Source organism: Rhinoraja longicauda, chromosome 35 (assembly GCF_053455715.1).
Source record: "Rhinoraja longicauda isolate Sanriku21f chromosome 35, sRhiLon1.1, whole genome shotgun sequence".
Classification (NCBI taxonomy): Eukaryota; Metazoa; Chordata; class Chondrichthyes; order Rajiformes; family Arhynchobatidae; genus Rhinoraja; species Rhinoraja longicauda.
The window spans coordinates 16,540,885-16,563,155 of record NC_135987.1 but is presented as its reverse complement, the minus strand read 5'-3'; the positions used below and the strand labels follow the sequence as shown (position 1 = coordinate 16,563,155).

At 45.0% G+C, this 22,271-nt stretch overlaps 1 protein-coding gene across 1 annotated transcript in view; it reads left to right on the top strand.

Moving 5' to 3' along the window:
- Positions 1-20,004, top strand: part of LOC144610004 (PH and SEC7 domain-containing protein 1-like) — a 120,198-nt gene extending 100,194 nt beyond the window's left edge. Inside the window, 6 exon segments of the mRNA XM_078428440.1 lie at positions 6,961-7,151; positions 8,580-8,650; positions 9,180-9,337; positions 10,368-10,512; positions 12,312-12,455; positions 13,839-20,004. Of these exon segments, the coding sequence (XP_078284566.1) occupies positions 6,961-7,151; positions 8,580-8,650; positions 9,180-9,337; positions 10,368-10,512; positions 12,312-12,455; positions 13,839-14,081 (952 nt within the window). The 3' untranslated portion in view covers positions 14,082-20,004.
- The last annotated feature ends 2,267 nt before the right edge of the window (positions 20,005-22,271 follow it).

The window sequence follows — 22,271 nt, the reverse complement described above, 5'->3', positions numbered from 1 at the left end:
TTCTGAGGCCAAAATGGTGCTCTCTAAATCCAAGTTTTTCTTTCCTTTGCTTCGACCCAGTATCACCTGCCCAATCAACATTGGGTATTGACAGTGTACAAGTGTACCAATTATTGAGGAGGGGAAGGGGGGGGGGGGGGGGTGCTCCCTGGGTTTGACAACCACAGGGGCATCATCGGAGAAGTAGAGCTGTTTCCTCACAGCCCCAGTTGCCCCAAGTTCAATCCTGACCTCTGATGCTGCCTGTATGGAATTTGTACGTTCTCCTTGTGATCTTATGGATTTCCTCGGTTTACTCCCTTATCCTAAATATATTCAGGATGGTAGATTAATTGGCCATTGCAAATTACCCTTGACTATAGTGAGTGGAAAAATCTGGAGAGGAGTTGATGGGAATATGGGGAGAATAAAATGGAATTGATTTAAATGGGTGCTTGATGGTCATCACAGACTCGGTCGTCCAAACGTAACTCTGTTTCCCCCCCCGCGTTAACTCTGTTACTCTCTCCACAGATGCTGTCTGACCTTCTGAGAATCTCCAGCATTTTCCTTGCTGTATGACCCTCTGATTCAAACAATGGTGACAATTAAAGTCCTTAAAAGACCAGCCAACTTTTCCAAAGCAATCCGAACACTCAGTCACCGTAATGTTCTCTACATAATAAAACCTTCCCCTTCGTTCAATCAACATTAATGCGACAATCCCTAGTGTAATTATCCAATTCACTTTCACACCTCTGTACTTTAGTTTTAACCTCTGAAATTTTAATAAACCTCCAGTTATCAAGAACGTGGCCTGCCAGGATATTCTGGAGCCCATATTGTCAAGGTTACCGGGACCTGCAAGCTGTGATGAATGATTAGTGTCTGTTAGTGTCTGAATACTAATACAGCAAAATAATTTTTTACTGAATAACAAATGCTGCTGGAACACTAGCCACCAGTCTGTCTGTTTATTAATCAATAAGTTACTCAACCAGTTCTGTTGTCCTTGAATTATGGAGAAAGAATTGATATCATCTCAGTCTGAAGCTCTTCATTTACATAAGAATAAGACAGAAAATACTCTTTCAATGCTGTGAGACGCCACCTGGACCCTAGTTCTCCTGCCAGCAATTTGCTCTCGGTTGACCTTCACTTTGCGTTACCTTCATAGAACATTGAACAGTGCAGCACAGGAACAGGTCCATCAGCCCACAATGTCTGTCTGTGCCGAACATAATGCCAACTCTATCTGCCTGCATATAATATATATCCCTCCATTCCCTGCATATCTACAGTGCCCTCTGTAATGTTTTGGACAAAGACCCATCATTTGTTTTTTTGCCTCTGTACTCCACAATTTGAGATTTATAATTTTTTAAAAAATCACATGTGGTTAAAGTGCACATTGTCAGATTTTAATAAAGGCCATTTTTATACATTTTGGTTTCAACATGCATCCTACCAAGCTTAAAGTTATTAGCTTCACACTGGTGTGCAAATTACGCTGGTACACAACTGGCTTCTACCCTCTTCTTCTAATCCCCTTTCCAAAAAACCTCAAAAAATCGATTTCCACACTGGTTTTTGCATTGTTTATCCAATTCCCTTTCTAAAGGGACAATTTAATCTGTGTCCACCACCCTTTAAGAGAGTGAATTCCTGATCATGACACTCACTGCATGAAAAAGCCTTGTATAATCCTACTGCGTAGGAAGGAACTGCGGATGCTGGTTTAAATTGAAGATAGACACAAAATGCTGGAGTAACTCAGCGGGACAGGCAGCATCTCTGGAGAGAAGGAATGAGAGACGTTTTGAAACGTCACCCATTCCTTCTCTCCAGAGATATTGCCTGTCCCGCTGAGTTACTCCAGCATTTTGAGTCTACCTTTGGTATAATCCTACTGCGTTTGCCTTTATCTGTGACTTTGGGCCCCTGGTTCATAGCTCATCTCAGATAGTGAAAATAGCTTATCTACTTTGTCATGTCTGACCACTCTATCGAATTATTCTTAACCTCTTTGTAAAGAGAAAGATTACACTTTTGCCATGTCATATTGGTTACTTTAACTCCTTCATTCTGGGACCCTTCTGTTATTTACTCAACCATTTTTGGGGCTTACACATCCTCCCTAAAGAGCAGTGATGGAACCAGATGCTATACCTTAGTTGCAATTTGCGATGTTCCATTGCTCGGATGTAACCACTTTGCTTTTGTACTCTGTGTTACTGTTTATAGATTGGAGATCCCAAGCGATGTGCTCTATTGACTGTGTGTTCAGTATTAGGTAACCTGATAACCTCTAGCAGAGCCAAGGGACACTTGGTGAGGTTGAAATTGAGGTTATAATTAGTAGTTCATCAAATGAGGAATGCTCTGGAGAATTGTGTTGATGGGTGAGATAGTGGCGTGGGTGCCTGTCCATGTACTGGATGGAACTTGTTTGTTCCATGCTTTCTGCTTGGGTTGTTTTGGAATTGTATCAGATTTTCCCCTGATTCCAATTCTTCTGTCTTGGGAACTATCATTGCCCTTGATGTGAGTTGTTATTATTTATGTTGTCCTGTACTGAAATGAATACTGGTGTATGACGTTTCAGAGACACCTAGCTAACTCCCTGGAGATGGACTCGGTTCAGTTTTGTAAACCACATTGCCCAATGTTTACAGATTGGTTCAACTGACTGGTTGTAGGTTACCACCAGTCTTGCCTCAACGTTAACACTTCCACTTCTGCGTTAAAAGGTAGCGGGTTCAAACTCACCCCCAAGACTTGCACAAATAACATAGGTGGACATTCCACTGTCGGAATGTCACCTACAGGCAAAATGTTGCACCAATACAGCATAGTGGGGCAGCTGTTAGTGCTGCTGCCTCACAGTGCTAGATATCCTGCTTCGATCCGGACGAATATATATCCTCAGGTGCTGTCTGTGTGGAGTTTGCATGCTCTCCCTGCGATGCCGTGGGTACCTCCAAGTGCCCCGGTTTCCTCCCACATCCTAAAGACATATAGGTTTGGAGGTTAATTGGCCTCTGTAAATGTCCCCTAACATGTAGGTAGTGGATACGAGAGTGGGATATGGAATTGCAACTACATGAAGATTAAGCATGGATGTTTTATGGAATTGACTGGGAAAGATGATAAATCTATAGGGCAAATGGGAAACAGTCCATCTTGTGTCCACTGATCTCTGTAGAAAGCATATGTTACCTGTATCAAAGCACACTTGGAGATGGAGCTCCAGGTCATCGTGGACTCGTTTGAGGGAAATAAGGTTTGAAATAAACAATCATAAAGCTAGACACGCAACGCTGGAGTAACTCAGCAGGACAGGCAGTATCTCTGGAGAGAAGGAATGGGTGATGTTTCGGGTCGAGACCCTTCTTCAGACTGAGAGTCAGGGGAGCGGAAGTCTAGAGATATAGGTAAGGTGTGAAAATGACAGATCAAAGCAGACGATGATATGGAAATGTAGAATGGTTCATTGATAGCTGTCTGGACCCGGTTGCACATTTTTGCTTCAAACAATAAATGTCTGCAGCATGTCCCTCGGAAACATGAGACAACATTCCACACCTCAGGAGCTGCTATCAACAAAGTCCGATGTCAGTGGGGAAATTTACTGTGTCCTGCGCACTATTCACAACCTTTGGCCATCTCAGCAAAAGATGGGTTTTCAAAGGTCAAACCCTCCCATCCACATCTGGGTTCTTTGTCGACCAGGGAGCCTTCTAGGGTTTGGATACGTATTCTACCCTCAGTAGGCATCTCAAAGCACTGGAGAATTAACAACAACCCTGTCCCCATACGTTCCTCCAAATCTACTGGTAGGACATGTAGCAAATCAGCTAACATGCCCTCAGCTAACATGCCAGTGTAGAGCTCTAAAGACACAGCCACCTCTGATGGAGGTGATCACATCATTCATTCCTTCCCCCAACCAGACTCTAAAAACATTACTCTCTCATGGGGGATAAAATCTGGAGGACACGGAAAATGGATCAAAGGATATTCCCAAGTCCTCCATGAGAAAGTATAACATCCCCAGTGACTTATGTGAATCTCTGCCATTCTCAAATTGGTGCTCAGGATGACACGAAGAACCTGGAGCAAGAAGACGTCCATTGTTGATGATGGGAGATGGGCCGGCTCCTGAACCAAATCCACACCATCAAGCACGACCTGCCTCACCTGGAGAAGAGTCTGCCAGTCCCACTCGGTCCTCATCTGCCACCCCATAACCCACAGACCCTGAATGAGAGAACGTCATCCTTGGCCAAGGACTGCCTGGGAAGACGATGATAAAGCTGGCAACTCTTTTCCATCCTACCGTTAAGTTTTTAATTACAGAAGGAGAGGCAATACAATTATTGAAATCAAAATGCCAGGCCATGTCCCCATTTATATATGTGTTAATTAGGAAGTTAATCAACCATGAGCTAGATTGATGAAAGCTTTTGTTGGAGATCGAGGGACAAATGTGTGCATTACAAAGGTTCAGTAAGCTAATCTTTTCAATTATATTTTCTTATTTTAGCCGCATTCGGTTAATTGCATTTTGTTTTTAGTCAGTACCTGCGCAATAGTTCTTTCCACATCCCTTATTAACTACTGCGAGGCTTATTGCACTTGTGAGCTCTCTACAAGGTTCTCAGCCAGAAGTAAGGAAGAACAAACTCTCGTGTGTACCAGTGGGACTGAACACTGTGATGGGTACACATGGTTTGTCCAGGAACGCCAAACTAGACCTTAGTTCTTGGTTTCACAACTCCCCACATGATATGACTGTCTGCACTCAAGGTCATTGTTTGTCCTATGGTATGCAAGGTGAGAAAAGGTTGAGATATTGGCAAATGAACAAAACGACGGAGAACAAGATGTTTTGTGGCCACGTTGCAGTACTTGTAGGTTACTTGTAGTGGTGTGTCTGCTGCTAATCTTGTGAACGTGGGCATTGGAAGTAATGTGGTCGAGGCTAGTGACGAAACTGCTGCTGCTTGCAAGATGTTTCATTCCCTTTTTCATCCATAACACCCAGATGTTAGAGTAACACTACAGAGAGATTACAAAAAAAGAAGCTCATCTGGTTTCTTGTGTCAACACCATCAATTAGCAGGATCATAGCCAATCTTTTATCCCAGCACCACTTTCTTGCTTAAGTTATATTCCTTGCTTCCATTAATATGGACAAATCTGTCCCATTGGGCGCCACAGTGGTGCAACTGGTAGAACTACTGCCTCACAGTGCCAGTGACCCAGATTTGATCCCGACCTCGGGTGCTGTCTGTGTGAAGTTTGCACTTTCTCCCCATGACCACGTGCGTTTCCTTCGGGCGCTCTGGTTTCCTCCCCCATCTCAAAGACGTGCAAGTTTGTAGGTTAATTGTCCTCTGTAAATTGCCCTTAGTATGTAGGGAGTGGATGAGAAAGTGGGATAACATCAAACTAGTATGAACAAGTGATCAATGGTTAACATAAACTCGGCGTGTACTTGATGGGCCTGTTTCCATGCTGTATCTTTCAATTAAATTTAATTTAATTTAATTCGGTTCAATTCAATCAATAATTAAATTAGAATTAGGGCCTCTCACACCTACATATTTGCTCTGCCACTTAATACCTCACAAGCACCTGCATTAACCTCCTTGCCCTCATTTACTTTAATATGTAAAATTACATTTGACATACATCTCAACTCAGCAACAGACTCAACACAAAACTGTCGGGTAGAGAAATCCAAAGGTTCACACCCTTTTGAGTGAAGAAATTTCTTCCACATCGGCTAACTCCTTATTTTGAGATGCTGCTTCTAGACATCCCATCCAAAACATGGTGCTGAATGACACCATTCATGTCCTTGTTAGCAAAAGCTCTTTAAGTTAACCCGAGTTCTCAGTTTACTGTCCTGTACATTTTAACCCTTTAATAGTTTATGAAGGTACTTCTTAAATGTGGAGAGCATTTCTGCTTCCAAAACCCTTTTAGCCACTGAGTTCCAGACACGCATCATTATATGCATGATTTTTATTGTCCTGAATTCTCTTCTACTCCTATCAATTAACTCCAGTCTCTGTTACCAAATTATTGACTTCTCTGTTGGGGAAAATAGGCTCTTTTGATTCACTCTATCCAGGTATCCCTTAATTTTATTCATCTCCATGTTCCAAAGGAAGCAGCATCAGCTATCTTGATTCCTCCTCCTCTAAGATTTATCAATCCTGGCCACAACTTTATAAAGCTCCTTGGCATCCTCTTGCATACTCTTGTGTCATTCCTTTCACTAGCTGGACTGAGTTGTATGCACATTTCCTGATCTTGTAATCTATGCTTATGACTGTGAGGGCAAGTTTCTTATAAGGCTTCTTTTTACCAAACTTTTAGGTTCAAGTTTAAAGATAAATCATGGAAACTAGATCTTTGACTCTCCGAGTCCACGCCAAACATTGATAACCCATTGACATTAGTTCTTTGTTATCCCACATTTGCATCCGTTCCCTACACACAAGTGGCAAGTTACAGTGGCGGAATAACCTTCAATCCCGCATGTCCTTGGGATGTGGGAGGAAACCCACGCCTTTGGCACCTGGAGGAAACCTACAAGGTCACAGGGAGAAAGTGCAAACTTCACACAGGCAGCACCTGAGGTGAGAATTAAATAGGGGTCTTTGGCGCTGTGAGGCTGCAGCTCTACCAGCTGTGCCCATATGCTGCCCGGCCCTGTAATCATTAGGAATGTGTGGACACTCGAAGATCCTTCTATTCCTTAACTGTCCTCGGTGTAATCTGGTTCTTATTTCTGCCATCCCAGTCTACTGCAGCAGTTCGTGCAGAGACATGTGAAGATGCTGATGACTTGGCTAGCACTGCAGTAATCAGATAATGTGTGGGAGAACTACAATGCCAAATTGGCTCTTAGTGTGATTGGGAACGGGCTTTGATTATGCTTACAATGTGTACTTCTTCTCCTGACAGTAATGAAGAGGAACTCCGCAAGTCCTTGTCCGAGCTGGCTGATGAAAGGACGAATCCGAGCTTGAAGACCATGAAGCGCATCAGCAGTGGTAGTAACCCCTTCCTAGATATCATGCAGGATACCAATGCAGCCACCTACAAGCATGGCTTCCTGGTACGCAAGGTGCACGCGGACTCTGACGGAAAGAAAAGTGAGTGTCACCCCCTCAAAAAAAATCACAGAAGGTACATTGTTTGAACCTGGGCAAGGGGACGGAGCGATTAACATGCTGTGCAGCCTTGCCATAATCTCCAGGAATTAGTAACCACTCTCCTGCATTCAGTGAGGGTGGGACATGCATTTAACAAAAGTGCCGTGTTTCAGCCCAAGAATACCTTCACACAGTCTGCTGATGACTCGCCATTGAGCGTTAAGTCTCTTTATCCATTTATGAGATGTGGATGTTGTTGGTAACACCAGCGTTTCCTGACCATCTCTGATTCCCCCTGAACTGAGAAGGCGGCTAAAAATCAAATTTAAAACAAAAAGGGCACAAAGTGCTGGAGTAACTCAGTGGGTCAAGCAGCATCTCTGGTGAACATGGATCGGTGACATTTCAGGTCCCGACCCAAAATATAATCTTCTTCATCCTAAAAGGAATCTTTTGGGCCAGATATTTGGGTATCCTGATATCTCCCGTGAATCGATGTTTACCTTTCCTTCTACAACTCAGTCAACCACTGGGGTCCATTTATTTGTGTTACGTGAGGGTCGATGCCATTGTTCTTTTGAAGGAGAATGTGAATGGACAATGAAAGATTTTCCTGCACAGTAGGCTTCATTCTTAAACCTCCCACAGCAAAATCACACCCAGAATAAGGCCCTTAGCAATGAAAGTGTGTTAGTTTAGGGGATTAGTCTTAATCAACGCAAAAATGAGCCAGCACAGTGATGAAAGACACAGACGTTTCCAATCATTATCTCACAACAATGTTTTTGCTCCATTCACCATGGTTGGTCAGAATGTAGAAGATGTCTCTCATGATGTCTTTAGTTGAGTTTTATAACATATTTTATTTCATTCTTCACATGTTTAAATTATAATATTTTATTTTTAATTGTTTACTGTATATCGTGTTATTACTTGCAAGCAAAGCACCAGGGCAAATTCCTTGCATGTATACATATTTGGCTAATAAAATTTATGCAATTCAATTCAATTCAAACATTCCTCAGTTTAGTTTAGTTTAGTTTAGAGATACAGCGCAGAAACAGGCTCTTCGGCCCACCGGGTCTGCGCCGACCAGCGATCCCTGCACACTAACGCTATCCTACGCCCACTAGGGACAATTTTTACATTTACCAAGCCAACTAACCTACAAACCTGTATGTCTTTGGAGTGTGGGAGGAAATCGAAGATCTCGGAGAAAACCCAGAGAGAGAAAGTACAAACTCCGTACAGGCAGCACCCGAGGTCGGGATCGAACCCGGGTCTCTGGCGCTGCATTCGCTGTAAGGCAGCAACTCTACCGCTGCGCCACTGTGACCGCCCTGTCCAATTCTTGGACGATGGTAGGAGCTGAGAATATTGGGGTGATTAGTGCAGGGTACAAATCATCGGTATAACTATTTTCCACAGCTCCCCGAGGCAGGCGTGGCTGGAAGACCTTCTATGGAGTGCTGAAGGGGATGATCCTTTACCTACAGAAGGTTGGTTTCCTTGCTAATATTTTAACATAAGAGGCAGTTTTACATGCAGATACACTTCCTGTGTATCTTAGAAAAGGAACAAAAAGCAGGGGAAAACTGATGCACAAGTATCACATATGAAGTAGTATGTTTGTCTAATAAAATTAGGCTAGGTGGAATTAAAAATGGGATTTTAAAAATATTTATTGCTGAAATCAATATTTTCATATTTCCCCTTATTTCACTAAATGTAACACAATACAATTGTAAAACATAACAATACATTATCATGGCATAAATAATGTTAAATTCGAATTTATTTTCATTATTAACCTAAAATTTACATGGGTTCAAGAACTAGCAGCCAGCAATCACCAAATGAGTGACCAGTCCATGATGTACAGGGAGAAAGTTAAACAAGGTCAAGTTTATTGTCAAATGCATGATTATGGTGAGGTACAGGAACAACGAAAAACAAAAGCAACAGCAGTGCTCCCTCCTCCACAACATAGGAAGACGGTCTTGAATATTTTAAAATTTGTTTTGACAGGATGCATACAAGTCTGATAAGCAGTTATCGGAAGAGGATTTAAAGAACGCCATCAGCATTCACCACTCACTAGCAGTGCGAGCGTCTGACTACAGCAAGAAGCCCAATGTCTTCTACCTAAAGACTGCTGACTGGAGAATGTTCCTACTCCAAGCCCCGTGAGTGACCAAACTTGCATGGTTAAGTAGATGGCTGGTGCTGCTAACACTGGCAACGCTGACACAAGCTGGGACCACACAAGTAGCTCCTTATCTGGGCAAAATGTAATCTTGCTCCCTGGTTTCACTCTCTCCAAACTTGAGCAAACAATTGACTATTTCCAAACTAGGTCATGAAAAGTAACAAGTAAACCAATGTTCTAAATTAAACTGCGCTGTGAGAGAGGGTAAGGCATCTGTAAAGTGAGAGATGGAAAGGAATGGGGCCAATTCATTCAGAGACAGAAAGGTTTCCATTTATAAACTGCTTTTTATCATTGGAAACATCCCAAAGCATTTCACGGCCAATTCAATAATTTTGGTGCGTGGTTATTGTAATGTAGGCATTTTGAAAGAGGAGTGAGCCAAGAGCAGGATTAAATGGATTGGGGAGAGGGAGGGAGTGTGGAGTTACACCAGGGGCTGGCGTGGGGTAAACTGTGGAATCGGTAAGTTGCTCCTGTGCCCCAAGGTCTAGGGATGTCGTTTTTGTTTGAAGAACTCTGAATGGTTTTATCCGCTAAGGAAATGCGAGAAAATTTCATCAGCAAGTTCAGTGTAGCTGCTTCTAATGAAGGAACCTTTACTAACTGTGGCAAACTCAGCTACAGGGAAATCCTTCACAATGGAAGATAGATACAAAATGCTGGAGTAACTCAGCGGGTCAGGCAGCATCTCTGGAGAAAAGGAATAGGTGAAGATTTGTGTTGCAACCCTTCTTCAGACTGAGAATCAGGGGAGAAAGGATTCACACAACCACGACACTCTAGGACGCACAGAAATCCTCCTTAGACTAATGTTATTTCTCCGTCAGCCTGATGATCTAGTTGTCAGAGTTATAGAATCCTACACTCAGAAACAGGCCCTTCAGCCTGCTGTGTCCGTACTGACCAGAGTCCCTGTTGTATTGAGGTCCTTGTCCTCCACAAAGCTTTGATTTTGAGCTTGGATCTGTGCGCCTCTCATAGACACGATTGTCTTTTGCTTCCAGGAGCTCGGACCTGATGCAGTCCTGGATCACCCGCATTAACCTGGTGTCGGCCATGTTTTCAGCTCCTCCGTTTCCCGCGGCCATTGGCTCCCAGAAGAAGTTCAGCCGGCCCCTGCTGCCCACCACCGTAACCAGGCTGTCTCTGGTGAGTGACCCGTGTAACCAGCGAAAACACCCAGGCAAAAGATCACAGCCACGCCACCACTTCCATCGTTATAGCTTCAACCTTAACTAAAGCCCTACCTCAGTACCAAAATACTATGGACTTTGCATAAGGTTGCACTCCAACTTTGACTTGCACTGTTATAGTCTGGTACCTGGTATAACTGATAATTGATTTTATTATTGTTTATTGTGTGTTTAGTTGTGTTAATTTGCCTGCAAACTTGCAGCAATTGTTCCAGTCCAGGAGCATATAACAATTTTGCTATTAACACTCTTGACTATTAGTGTATTTAAAACGTATAGGGTGCTTCATAACAGAGACTGCCCAAGCTATGTGAAAGAATACTAGATAAAAATCAAAAAGACTGCAGATAATGGTTAGCTGAAATAAAATCAGAAACACTCAGTAGGTCAGGCAGCATCTGTGGAGAGAGAAACAGATAACATTTAATGTCAAAGTCCCTTCATTGGAACTGAGGATCATTGATTGATTAAAAGATGCAGCATTGAAACGTACCCTTCAGCCCACTGAGTCCAATTTCACCATCAAATTACACACCAGTTCCATGTTATCCCACTTTCTCATCCCTATGCATTGGGGGTAACTTACAGAGACCAATTGACCTACAAATCTGTATGTCTTTGGGATGTGGAAAGGAACCAGAGGACCCAGAGGAAACCCACACAGTCACAGGGAAAACATGCAAACTCCACACAGACAGCACCCGAGTTCAGGATCACACTCATGTCTCTGGCGCTGTGAGGTAGCAACTGTGCCATTGTGCAAGAGAATAAACCAAATTAGACTAAAAGGATACTAGAACAGAGGATCAAGTCAAAGATTGTAATAATATTGAAAGTGGTTATTTATCATGCGCACCGCATATAAACTGGAACGGTAAGATTCTTACTTGCTGCAGCTTTACAGGAGTGTTAGGACTACTTTGTAAGAGGAAAGAGAGACAGATAAGTTTAGAGAAAGACTTTTATAGACTTACGATCTTGGACTACAAGGGTGGAGCCATTAAAATAGGAGATGGGTCAAGAGACCAGATTTGGAGAGACATCAACAACAAGACCTCAGATAAAGTTGCAGCCAAGAGGATAGAATACCAATGTGTTACCAACCTGCTAACATTTGCATAGTGTAGCGCTGCTGCAGATCTGTGAAGGATTTTAGAAGTCTTTGTGTCTGTGTTCTTGTGTGAGGAATGGCCAACCAGACACCTGGACTTCTGCTCCATTGGAAGCAGGTGGTAAGTGTGTTGCTCTGTGTGGCATCATCAAAATCGCCACATATCCCACACGCAAAGTGCTGGAGTAACTCAGCGGGAGTTGAGGACATCACTGGAGGACATCAATATATAAAGTTTCTGTTCAAGATCCCTCTTCATGCAGGCTCTGAAGAAGGGTCCCGACCTGAAATATCACCTATTCACATCCTCCAAAGATTCTGCCATGACTCACTGAGTTACTCCAGCACTTTGTGTTTTGCTCAAGATTCCGGCATCTGCAGTTCCTTGTTTCTCCAAAAGCACAGGTCAAACATAGCCAAAGGGCACAATGAGCCTCGACAGTGAGCCTCGGCAAGGAGATGAGATGCCCAAACCACGTGAACCCACAGAGGTGTCCCGTCGCGTGGTGGCACTGGCGGCCTCTGCTGGCCGATGCAAGGAATGGCAAGGATTTACCAGCCAGTGGGCTGCAGGACAGCTTTGAGTGCATCATACGTGTGGGGGGACTGGATTGAGAGCTTGTTCTTTGTTCACTGTCTGGCAGGAGGAGCAGATAAAGGCCCACGATGCCCGGCTGAAAGCAATGACCACGGACCTGGCCGAGCATCTCTCATTCCCTCCGGACAAGAAGGCGAAGGGCAAAGAACTGGAGGAGTACAAGCAGAAGGAGGAATACTTGGAGTTTGAGGTGGGTATAGAAACATAGATGCAGGAGTAGGCCATTCAGCCCTTTGAGCCAACGCCGCCATTCAATATGTTCATCTAAAATCAGTATCCTCTTCTTGCTTTTTCCCGATATCCCTTGATTCCTTTTGCCCTAAAAGCTAAATCTCTCTCTTGAAAATATCCAGTGAATTGGCCTCCACTGCCTTCTGTGGCAGAGTATTCCACAGATTCACAACTCTCTAGGTGAAAAGGTTTTTCCTCTTCTCAGTCCTAAATGACTTAACCCTAATTCTTAAACTGTGACCCCTGGTTCTGGACTCCCCCAACATCGGGAACATTTTCCCTGCATCTAGTCTGTCCAGTCCTTTGAGCATGGAGCGATTTCATAGCCAAGGCCATGACTTGAAAAGCGTTGATACAAAATGCTGGAGCAGCTCAACTGGACAGGCAGCATCTATCTCTGGACACTTCCGATCGAGAAGAAGAGTCTTGACCTAACGCGTCACCCATTCCTTCTATCCAGAGATGCTGCCTGCCCCGCTGAGTTACTCCAGCATTTTGTGTCTTATCATTGTTGTAAACCAGCATCTGCAGTTCCTTCCTATACTTGAAAAGCTTTGCTGTTTATGAGAGAAAGGCTTAGTTTTCCAAAGCACCTCTCAAGGTATCAGAACATCCCACAGCTCTCTGGTTGATCATTCTTGTCAGTCGCATTCCCCTCATGGTTATTCATTATGAGGTGCTTGTCCATTTCCCTTCTGAAGCCAATGACTGCCTCAGCTCCCATCACTCTTAAAGGCAGTGAGTTCCCGATCAAATCAGCCATGATCTCATTGACAGAGATGCCACAGGTTGGGGCCAGTGGTGAACAAATGGCTGACTCCTGCTGTCGTGTTCTTATGTTTGCCACGTACTCGCACAGCATCACCCCTCAGTTGCATCTTTACACTTCATGTCAATCATTCCATGTAGATTTCCACATCTCCGCAGACGTCTGTAGGTTAATTGGGTTCTGGAAATTTGTCCCTATCTGTGTAGGATAGAGATGATCGCTAGTCGACATGGACTGAAGGGCCTATTTCCAAGTTGTATCTCTAAACTAAACTAAATTAAACACAGACCCGAAACATCATCCATTCCTTTTCTCCAGAGATGCTGCCTGACCCGTTGAATTACTCCAGCATTTTGTGTCTATCTTTACAGGAAAAGTCTCACATGAATTCCTTGGATTTGTTATTGACTATCTTACATCTACACTCCCCAAATGCAGGGAGTGCAGATCTCCCCCCTCTGCGGTTCCACCAATCCCCAGTCGGTTCCTCTTGCCCTTCTCCTCCTCTCATGCCCCTGCTGTTGGGTTCAGCTCTGATGAAACACGCCTCTTGTGCCCGCTCTTTTCCCACAGGAGATGCGGTTCTGTACCTACGTCTCGCTGCTTCGGGCCAAGCTGAAGGCCGGCACCAATGACCTGGACAAATTAGACGCCGCCTTGTTCGACACTGCCGAGAATGAAGGAAACGGCTTGAAGAAGTCGCACTCCAGCCCCTCCCTCAACCTGGAGCAGCCGGTGGTGGCCATCAGGGTCAAACGGAATACCTCGGAGCGCAGGAATAATCGGCACCCTGCGAGCGCCAAGCACAAACTGTAACGCACGGTTGGTCCAACCTTGCACTGAGACTGCCTCGTGTGTTGTACGTTCAGCGGCAGCGTAAGGACAGTAGTGTAGAGCCATTGGTAGATCCTCGTGCTGGTTGGTGAATGTCTGGCTCAAGGACAGAATGATGTAGATACGATTCCCATTGCCAAGTGCAGACACTGGGACTTTGAGGATGGTAAGGACAGTGCCTCAGTGCAACACCATTGAGAAGGGCAGTAGCCAGCTGGCCAGGCCTTGCACCTCTGCCAAACAGCGAGGCCAAGCCCAACTTGTACTCTGAATCTGAACTGGGAGCCGCTTCTTCCTGCAAAGGCCGCCGTACTTCCCCCTTGAGTGATGGGGAAGGAAGGACTGCCCTTTGCAGCGTCCGAAGTTCAGATGTCATTGTGTTCCCACTGCTGTGGCTGAACAAACACGTTCCTGTTGGATAGGGCGGCACGGAGGCCGGGAGGGGCGGAGGTGAGAGGTGGTGCACTTTGGGTTGAGCTTCCCATATTTGGCGGGACCAACTGTAGAAGGCTTCCCCCAATGTGAACTAATGGACATGTTCTCCTGACTTGGCGTTGTGCCGATAGCCTTGTCAACACAGCAGTCTTCAAACCTTTTATTTATGCTGTGTTTCTCTTCTCCACTCCTTACCTCTCAGCTGTTTGTATCTGCTTCCCACCCTCCTCCCTCGTGAATGTTAAATTATTTCCACAGTTAATGTCAGTTGAATGTGTGTTTCATAAAACAGGACCTCAGTATGGAGAGGGGACTGGTTTTATCAACTCTGTTAGTGCACATGATCATGACACATTGCTTGCACCAGACTCCCATCTGTCCAAACAGTTCAGTCCTGCTTCTCTTGGATATATTTTGTAGATGTTCCCAGACCTTGTCGGTGCTGGTTAATTCTAAAGGCAGAAACTCAATAACTATCCAAAAGTTTCAAAAGGCGTAAGAGGGTCAGTGGGGGCCGATGCGCTCTCTGCGAGATGGCACAACAGTGGTGACAGATGTGCAGTCATTGTGAGTGTGACGGTGGGCAGATGTGCGCTATGTGAGACAGTGGTGTACTGTAACAAAGCAGCAGTGAGGGCAGGTGTGTGCCGTGCAACAATGTGGGCAGGTGTGCACTCTGATACAGTGTGGGCAGATGTGCACTCTCTCAGCGTGGCCAGATGTGTGGTCTGCATGACAATCTGTGCAGATGTGTGCTCTGTTGACATTGGATGATGGGCAGATGTGTGCTTTGTGCACCAGTGTTTCCAGATGTGTGCTCTGTGTAACTGGCAGCAAATATGCGCTCTGTGACTGAGTGGATGTGTGCACTGTGATCCTGTTGGGCAGATATGGGTTATTTATATTTGCCCATCAGCAGTGATGTGTAAAGTGTGCTGGAATGATTGCCTTGATGATCCTCGAGGACCAGTAGACTGGCTTGGCATTGAGTCTTCCTCATTGGTGCAAGAGGACCACAGACCTGCTGGTCATGTCTCCCGCACTGTGACATACGCTTGGACCTTGCGTCAGTGAGGAACAAGTGGTTTGGTGCATGTCTTATGCACGCAAAAAGACAGGGATAAGGACTGAACCTCAGTGAGTGTAGCCGGGTGCAGGAGCGCTCAATGAAGCATGCTGAATTTTAATATTTTTTCTCCAGCATTTGGGCAACGTTTGGCCCGCTCACAGCAAGACACCCCTGTCTTCAAATGCCTAATGTGCATGTTTTAAATTTTCTATTTTGATTGAAGGTAACCCACATAAAATGTGAAAAATGAGTTGGTAAATCCTTCAAAGCAAAGAGGTGGACTGGATCTGTGACCCACAGTGGAATTTGATGGGTTTTGGTGTTTGATCTGCTCAACATCCCACAGCGAAGAATCCAAGCCAAGAAGTGGGTGAGCACCAAGATCTCACTCAAGATCAGTTGAGCTGGAGACATGGGATAGGAAGATTTGAAGACTTTAAGACATGGGAGCAATATTTGGCCATTTGGCCCATCAAGTCTGCTCCACCATTTAATCATGGCTGATTTATTTATCCCTTTCAACCCCATTCTCTTGCCTTCTCCCCGTAACTTTTGATGCCCTTACTAATCAAGGACTTATCAATCTCCACTTTAAGAATACCCAATGAGGGTAGGAAGGGCAGCAAAAATGTGGGTCTCTGCAGCCTTGAAACCAAAGTCTAGTTCATATCTGTCGGCTTGTTCCTAAAAGCAGAGGCTATATTTATTCATCAGTCATAGCTATCTGTTGGGAGGAGAGAGGATGTAATTCAGCCACTGGGAAGATTGAGAGCAGAGGGAAATGGTGAGTGTTGGTGGTAGCAGCTTGTCCATTTATCTCAAGGCGAGCAAAAGACAAGGGAGTTGACATTATACACCGACCAGCCAAAACATTATGACCACTGACAGGCGAAGTGAAGAACATTGATTATCTTCTTACAATGGCACCTGTCAAGGGGTGGGATATATTAAGCAGCAAGTGAACAGTCAGTTCTTGAAGTTGATGTGTTGGATGCAGGAGAAACGGGCAGGAGTAAAGACCTGAGCGACTTTGACAAGGGGTAAATTGTTATGGCCAGATGACTGGGTCAGAGCATCTCTGAAACGGCAAGGCTTGTGGGGTGCTCCCAGTCAGCAGTGGTGATTATCTACCAACAGTGGTTCGAGGCGGGACAAACTACAAACCGGCGACAGGGTGTTGGGCGCCCAAGGCTCATCGAGGACAACAAAGGCTATCCCGTCTGGTCCGAACCGACAGAAGGTCGACGGTGGCACAAATCACAGAAAAATTGTGATATTGGTCATGGGAGGAATGTGTCACAATACACAGTGCATCGCACCCTGCTGCATATGGGGCTGCACACGGAGGACCAACAGCATATTAGGCAGGTGGTCATAATGTTTTGGTTCATCAGATCATAATGTTTTGGCTGATCGGTGTGGTCGGGCGTTTGTGTTCAATGTGCTTGCCGCCATGTTGTTCTACGTTGTTTCCAGCACGGGTCCCGTGTCTCCCATATTGGTCCCAGCCGGTATCTCAGGTACGTTCAATCCAATCATCAATTGGCCCAAAGGTTCTCCACCAATGTCCTATGATCCACCCTTAACACCGTGTGTCAGTGCCGTTGCTTCCCTCTCTCTCCCTCAAAGCTTTGCTCGCTGCTGTTCGACATTTGCAGCAGTCAGCAGTTCTCCTTTGTTCTCCACCCCATCCACTACCGCACCCAAAGGTTCTTTGCATCCCTGACACCCACCAAAGATCACCACCTCACCTGACCTTAACCCCCCCAACGCCATTTTGTACAGCGACCTCCGTGACCCAGTGCCCGACCTCAGCCCCCCCCTGCCCGATGGAGCCCTCAGTGCTCTCCCACGCAATGTTCTTACACCCACTCCAATAGCCCCTCTCTTCCCTCCTCTGACCCTACGGCTTGACCCCAGCCTTTTATTTACCCTCCCTCCTGACCTCACCCCTCTCTGATGCCAAGCCGTCACTCCTCAGTAGAAGTTTCACCTTTGCACCCAAACCATAGGGAGTTGGGAGGCCAACATGTTTGAGTTAGACAATAGACAATAGGTGCAGGAGGAGGCCATTCGGCCCTTCGAGCCAGCACCACCATTCAATGTGATCATGGCTGATCATTCTCAATCAGTACCCCGATCCTGCCTTCTCCCCATACCCCCTGACTCCGCTATCCTTAAGAGCTCTATCTATCTCTCTCTTGAATGAATCTGAGGCAGAGAATTCCACAGATTTACAACTCTGAGTGAAAAAGTTTTTCCTCATCTCCATTCTAAATGGCCTATCCCTTATTCTTAAACTGTGGCCCCTGGTTCTGGACTCCCCCAACATTGGGAACATTTTTCCTGCCTCTAACGTGTCCAACCCTTTAATAATCTTATATGTTTCGATAAGATCCCCTCTCATCCTTCTAAATTCCAGTGTATACAAGCCTAGTCGTTCCAGTCTTTCAACATACGACAGTCCCGCCATTCCGGGAATTAACCTAGTAAACCTACGCTGCACGCCCTCAATAGCAAGAATATCCTTCCTCAAATTTGGAGACCAAAACTGCACACAGTACTCCAGGTGCGGTCTCACTAGGGCCCTGTACAACTGCAGAAGGACCTCTTTGCGCCTATACCCAACTCCTCTTGCTATGAAGGCCAACATTCCATTGGCTTTCTTCACTGCCTGCTGTACCTGCATGCTTCCTTTCAGTCCTCTTCCTCCACCCCCACATCTAGTTCTTCAGTAAGGATTATTTACTCCATATTCTCCTGCCTCCAACCCTCGTCGCCCTTCTGAACTTTCACCCTCTCTTGATCTTTTTATTTCCAGGAGCTGGCACGACATTAACCACTTTGACTTCTTCACTTCCCTCACCCAGTCCAACCTTACCCCGTCTAAACATGCGTTACTTTGGTCACTTCATACCATCGCCAACAAACCCACAGGCAAGGAGTTGCTGTTGTAGTCTGAATATCTCCGGAACTGTTTGCGTAGGTAAGAACCCAGTGGTAAGAATATCAAATTCTCCAACTTCAGATAAATCCCAACACCTGGTGCTCTCGTTCCACACCCACTCATCTGTCCATCTGGCTATCATCTCTCTCTGTCGATCCATCCTGTCATCTGGTTTAATCTTTTCATCACCCCTTCGCTGGGTAGTTCCACTTATCCCATTCTGACATACTGCTAAATGCTAGCAATCTTTCTTTTTCCCCCTCAGTCCTGATGCAGGTCTTGACCTGAAATGTTGGCTCACAGCTTTTTGCCTCCACAGATGCTGCTGAGTTTCTACCAATATTCAGATTTTGTTTCATCTCCAGGACCTGGCCATGAATGTATTCCAGAGGAATCTTTAAAAATCAATTTAAAAGTGCTGGGCGGGTGACCATGTGAGGAAAGAGAAACAGTTAATGGATCATCTGAGCATTAACAATTTATTTTTCCACAGATGCTGCCTGACCTGCTGGGCGATTCTGGCATTCTGTGCTTTTTATGTCAGTCTTTCAGCATCTTCAGTAATTTTAAATTTTCTTTTGCAGTGTTGAAAATGCATAAGTAAAATAGCTGAAACAGCATCTGCAGGATCTGCAGGGGAGCAGACGTTAGTTGACATTTCTGGTCACTGACTATTCTCTGGGCTTGCCCCAGGAAAGAGTCTTAAGATAAACACCAAATGCTGGAGTAACTCAGCGGGACAGGCAGCATCTCAGGAGAGGAATGGGTGACGTTTTGGGTCGAGACTATGAAGAAGGGTAATCTGTATCTGTATCCGTCCCGCTGAGTTACTCCAACTTTTTGTGTTTGTCTTCAGTTAATACCAGCATCTGCGGTTCTTTCCCACACAAAGATTCTTAAGAGTTCACTGAGTCCTGTGTCGTTGTTGATGCCGACGTCAGTGAAGTGACTCGGAGATATTCTCATCCCCGTTTCTTTATCTTCAGTCATGTCCATTTGAGAGTAAACAGGTGGCCTTAATGAGAGGACTGCAGTGAGGTTGCAGCAGGTACAGAGCATGTATATGTGGTGAAGAGATAGGTGCTGCTGGAGGGGTGAGAGTAAGTAGCTTGGTGAGGAGATCAAACGAGAGGAGGAGGGAGGTCTTAGTGTAAGATAGGAATGAGACTAGAGCTTTGGGGATTGAGGTGAAAATCTGTTGCATCCTGGAGCACCAAAACCCCCTTTTATTATTACGATGAAAAAGTGACCCAGATCCTCAAAAATCAATTGAAGGAATGAATAGGCTGATTCATAATAATGTCAGTGAACCTGGTGACCTCATGTTTTGCCGCAAGAGGAGCTGTCACCATTTTACGTCTCCAACAAAGCAAGGAACCTCTTTGTAAATGTTGAGAGTTATTCAATGATGACAACCAATGTAAAACTGAAGGGATACAATTCAATAAAGAAATGCTACATTTAAAGTAAAGAGCCTGCTTCATTCTTTGGGAGTGGTCCCCTAAAAGTGGGCCAGTGTTTCCACATTTGTGGCCAGTTGGGAAGATGTCAGCCAGTGTGGTGTTTCTTTGATATTTAGGGTGCAGGTTGCACATTCACAACTGATACATTGATAAACCATCACAGTGGGACAGCATAATTGAACATAAATAATGGTTATGCAAATATTCCTGTCTGTATCTGAGAGTTATAACTTGGTCTGGTTTGGGTAATACAACAGTCTAGTTTAGTTTAGAGAAACAGCTCGGAAACAGGCTCTTTGGCCCACCGGGTCCACGCCGACCAGCGATCCTTGTGCACGAACAGCATCCTACACATGCTAGGGACAATTTACAAACCAATTAAACTACAAACTTGTACGTCTTTGGAGTATGGGAGGAAACTGGAGATCCTGAAGAAAACCCAAGCAGGTCACGGGGCCAAACTTCGTACAGACAAGTACTCCCTACTCAGGTTTGAACCCAGATCTCTGGCCGTATAAGGCAGCAACTCTACCACTGTGCCGCCCCTACATGTTTCTATTCCAACAGGGTTTGTTATTTCAGTTGTGATGTACCATAGTTTTCCAGCATGACGTTCACCCAACCAGTGGTAAAAGTAGCAGGCTCCTAAAATTGGTTTCCACCCCCAATGAGGGGCATGGTCATAGTTTCTATGAGATACTCAACCCACTTTTGTACGTTTTTAGTCTCAGGAGTTTCCAACCAAAGCAACTATTGAGCAACGGGTGCTCCCATCTCCTATTGCACGAAACTCATTCAAGCATACTAGCTGGGGAGAGAAACAGATCAATGTTTTATCATCATATCATATCATATATATACAGCCGGAAACAGGCCTTTTCGGCCCACTAAGTCTGCGCCGCCCAGCGATCCCCGTACATTAACACTATCCTACACCCACTAAGGACAATTTTTACATTTTACCCAGCCAATTAACCTACATACATTAGAGAAAGGATCTTTCACCAGGTTGACCTGTACGGATTTGGTTCCCAACTAATACAATAGTTTTGTTTGCCTTTACATCGGCAGAGTATTTCTAGCAGCTTGTGCATTCACATATATTGCTTTTATCAAATCAAGTCAAGTTGGGTTTATCGTCAGGTTAACAGGTACGGTGAGGTGCAGGTACAATAAAAATATTGCTTGTAGCAGCATCACAGGCACATAGACACAGGCAGCACACAAAAACATAGATTATACATAAACTCAGCAAGACAGTGTAAAGAAAAAGACTGCAAAGAACAAGAAACAAGACATTAGTGGAATCTATCTGGAAGATTTGCCTGAGATTTTATTCACTATCACGACCACAGAAAGTTTCCTTGTCAAATGGTTTATGTTGATATCAAAGAGCTATTGCTTATAAAATCATTCCTTTTATTTTTGGGCTGAAAGAAAAGCAGAGATGATTCTCTTTTCAGAAGAGCAACAAAGTGAACTCTGGAGAGAAGGAATGGGTGACGTTTCGGGTCGAGACCCTTCTTCAGACTGATGTCAGGGGAGTGGGCGGGACAGAGATAGAATGTAGTTGGAGACAGTAAGACTGGTGGGAGAACTGGGAAGGGGAGGGGATAGAGAGGGAAAGCAAGGGCTATTTGAAGTTGGAGAAGTCAATGTTCATGCTGCTGGGGTGTAAATTACCCAAGCTAAATATGAGGTGCTGTTCCTCCAATTTGCGCTGAGCCTCACTCTGACAATGGAGGAGGCCCAGGACAGAAAAGTCAGATTGGGAATGGGAGTTGAAGTGCTGAGTAACTGGAAGATCAGGTAAGTTAAGACAGACTGAGCGGAGGTGTTCAGCGAAACGATCGCCGAGCCCGCGCTTGGTTTTGCCGATGTAGAGAAGTTGACACCTGGAAAAGGGGATACAGTAACTGAGTTTGGAGGAGGTGCAAGTGAACCTCTGCCTCACCTGGAAAGACAGTTTGGGTCCTTGGATGGAGTCGAGGGGGGAGGTAAAGGGACAGTTGTTGCATCTCCTGCAGTTGCAGGGGAAAGTACCTAGGGAGGGGGTGGTTAAGGTGGGAAGGGACGAGTGGACCAGGGAGTTAACTCTGATATCAGTAGTCCAAGCTCCTTGTTACTCTCCTGAATCTGTTAATCAATTTAGCATAGAAAGCCCTCGTGTTGCAGGTATGTAGTTCCTTGAAAGTGGAGATGCAGGTAGACCGGGTGGTGAAGAAGGTATTTGGCACGCTTGCCTATATGAGTCAGGG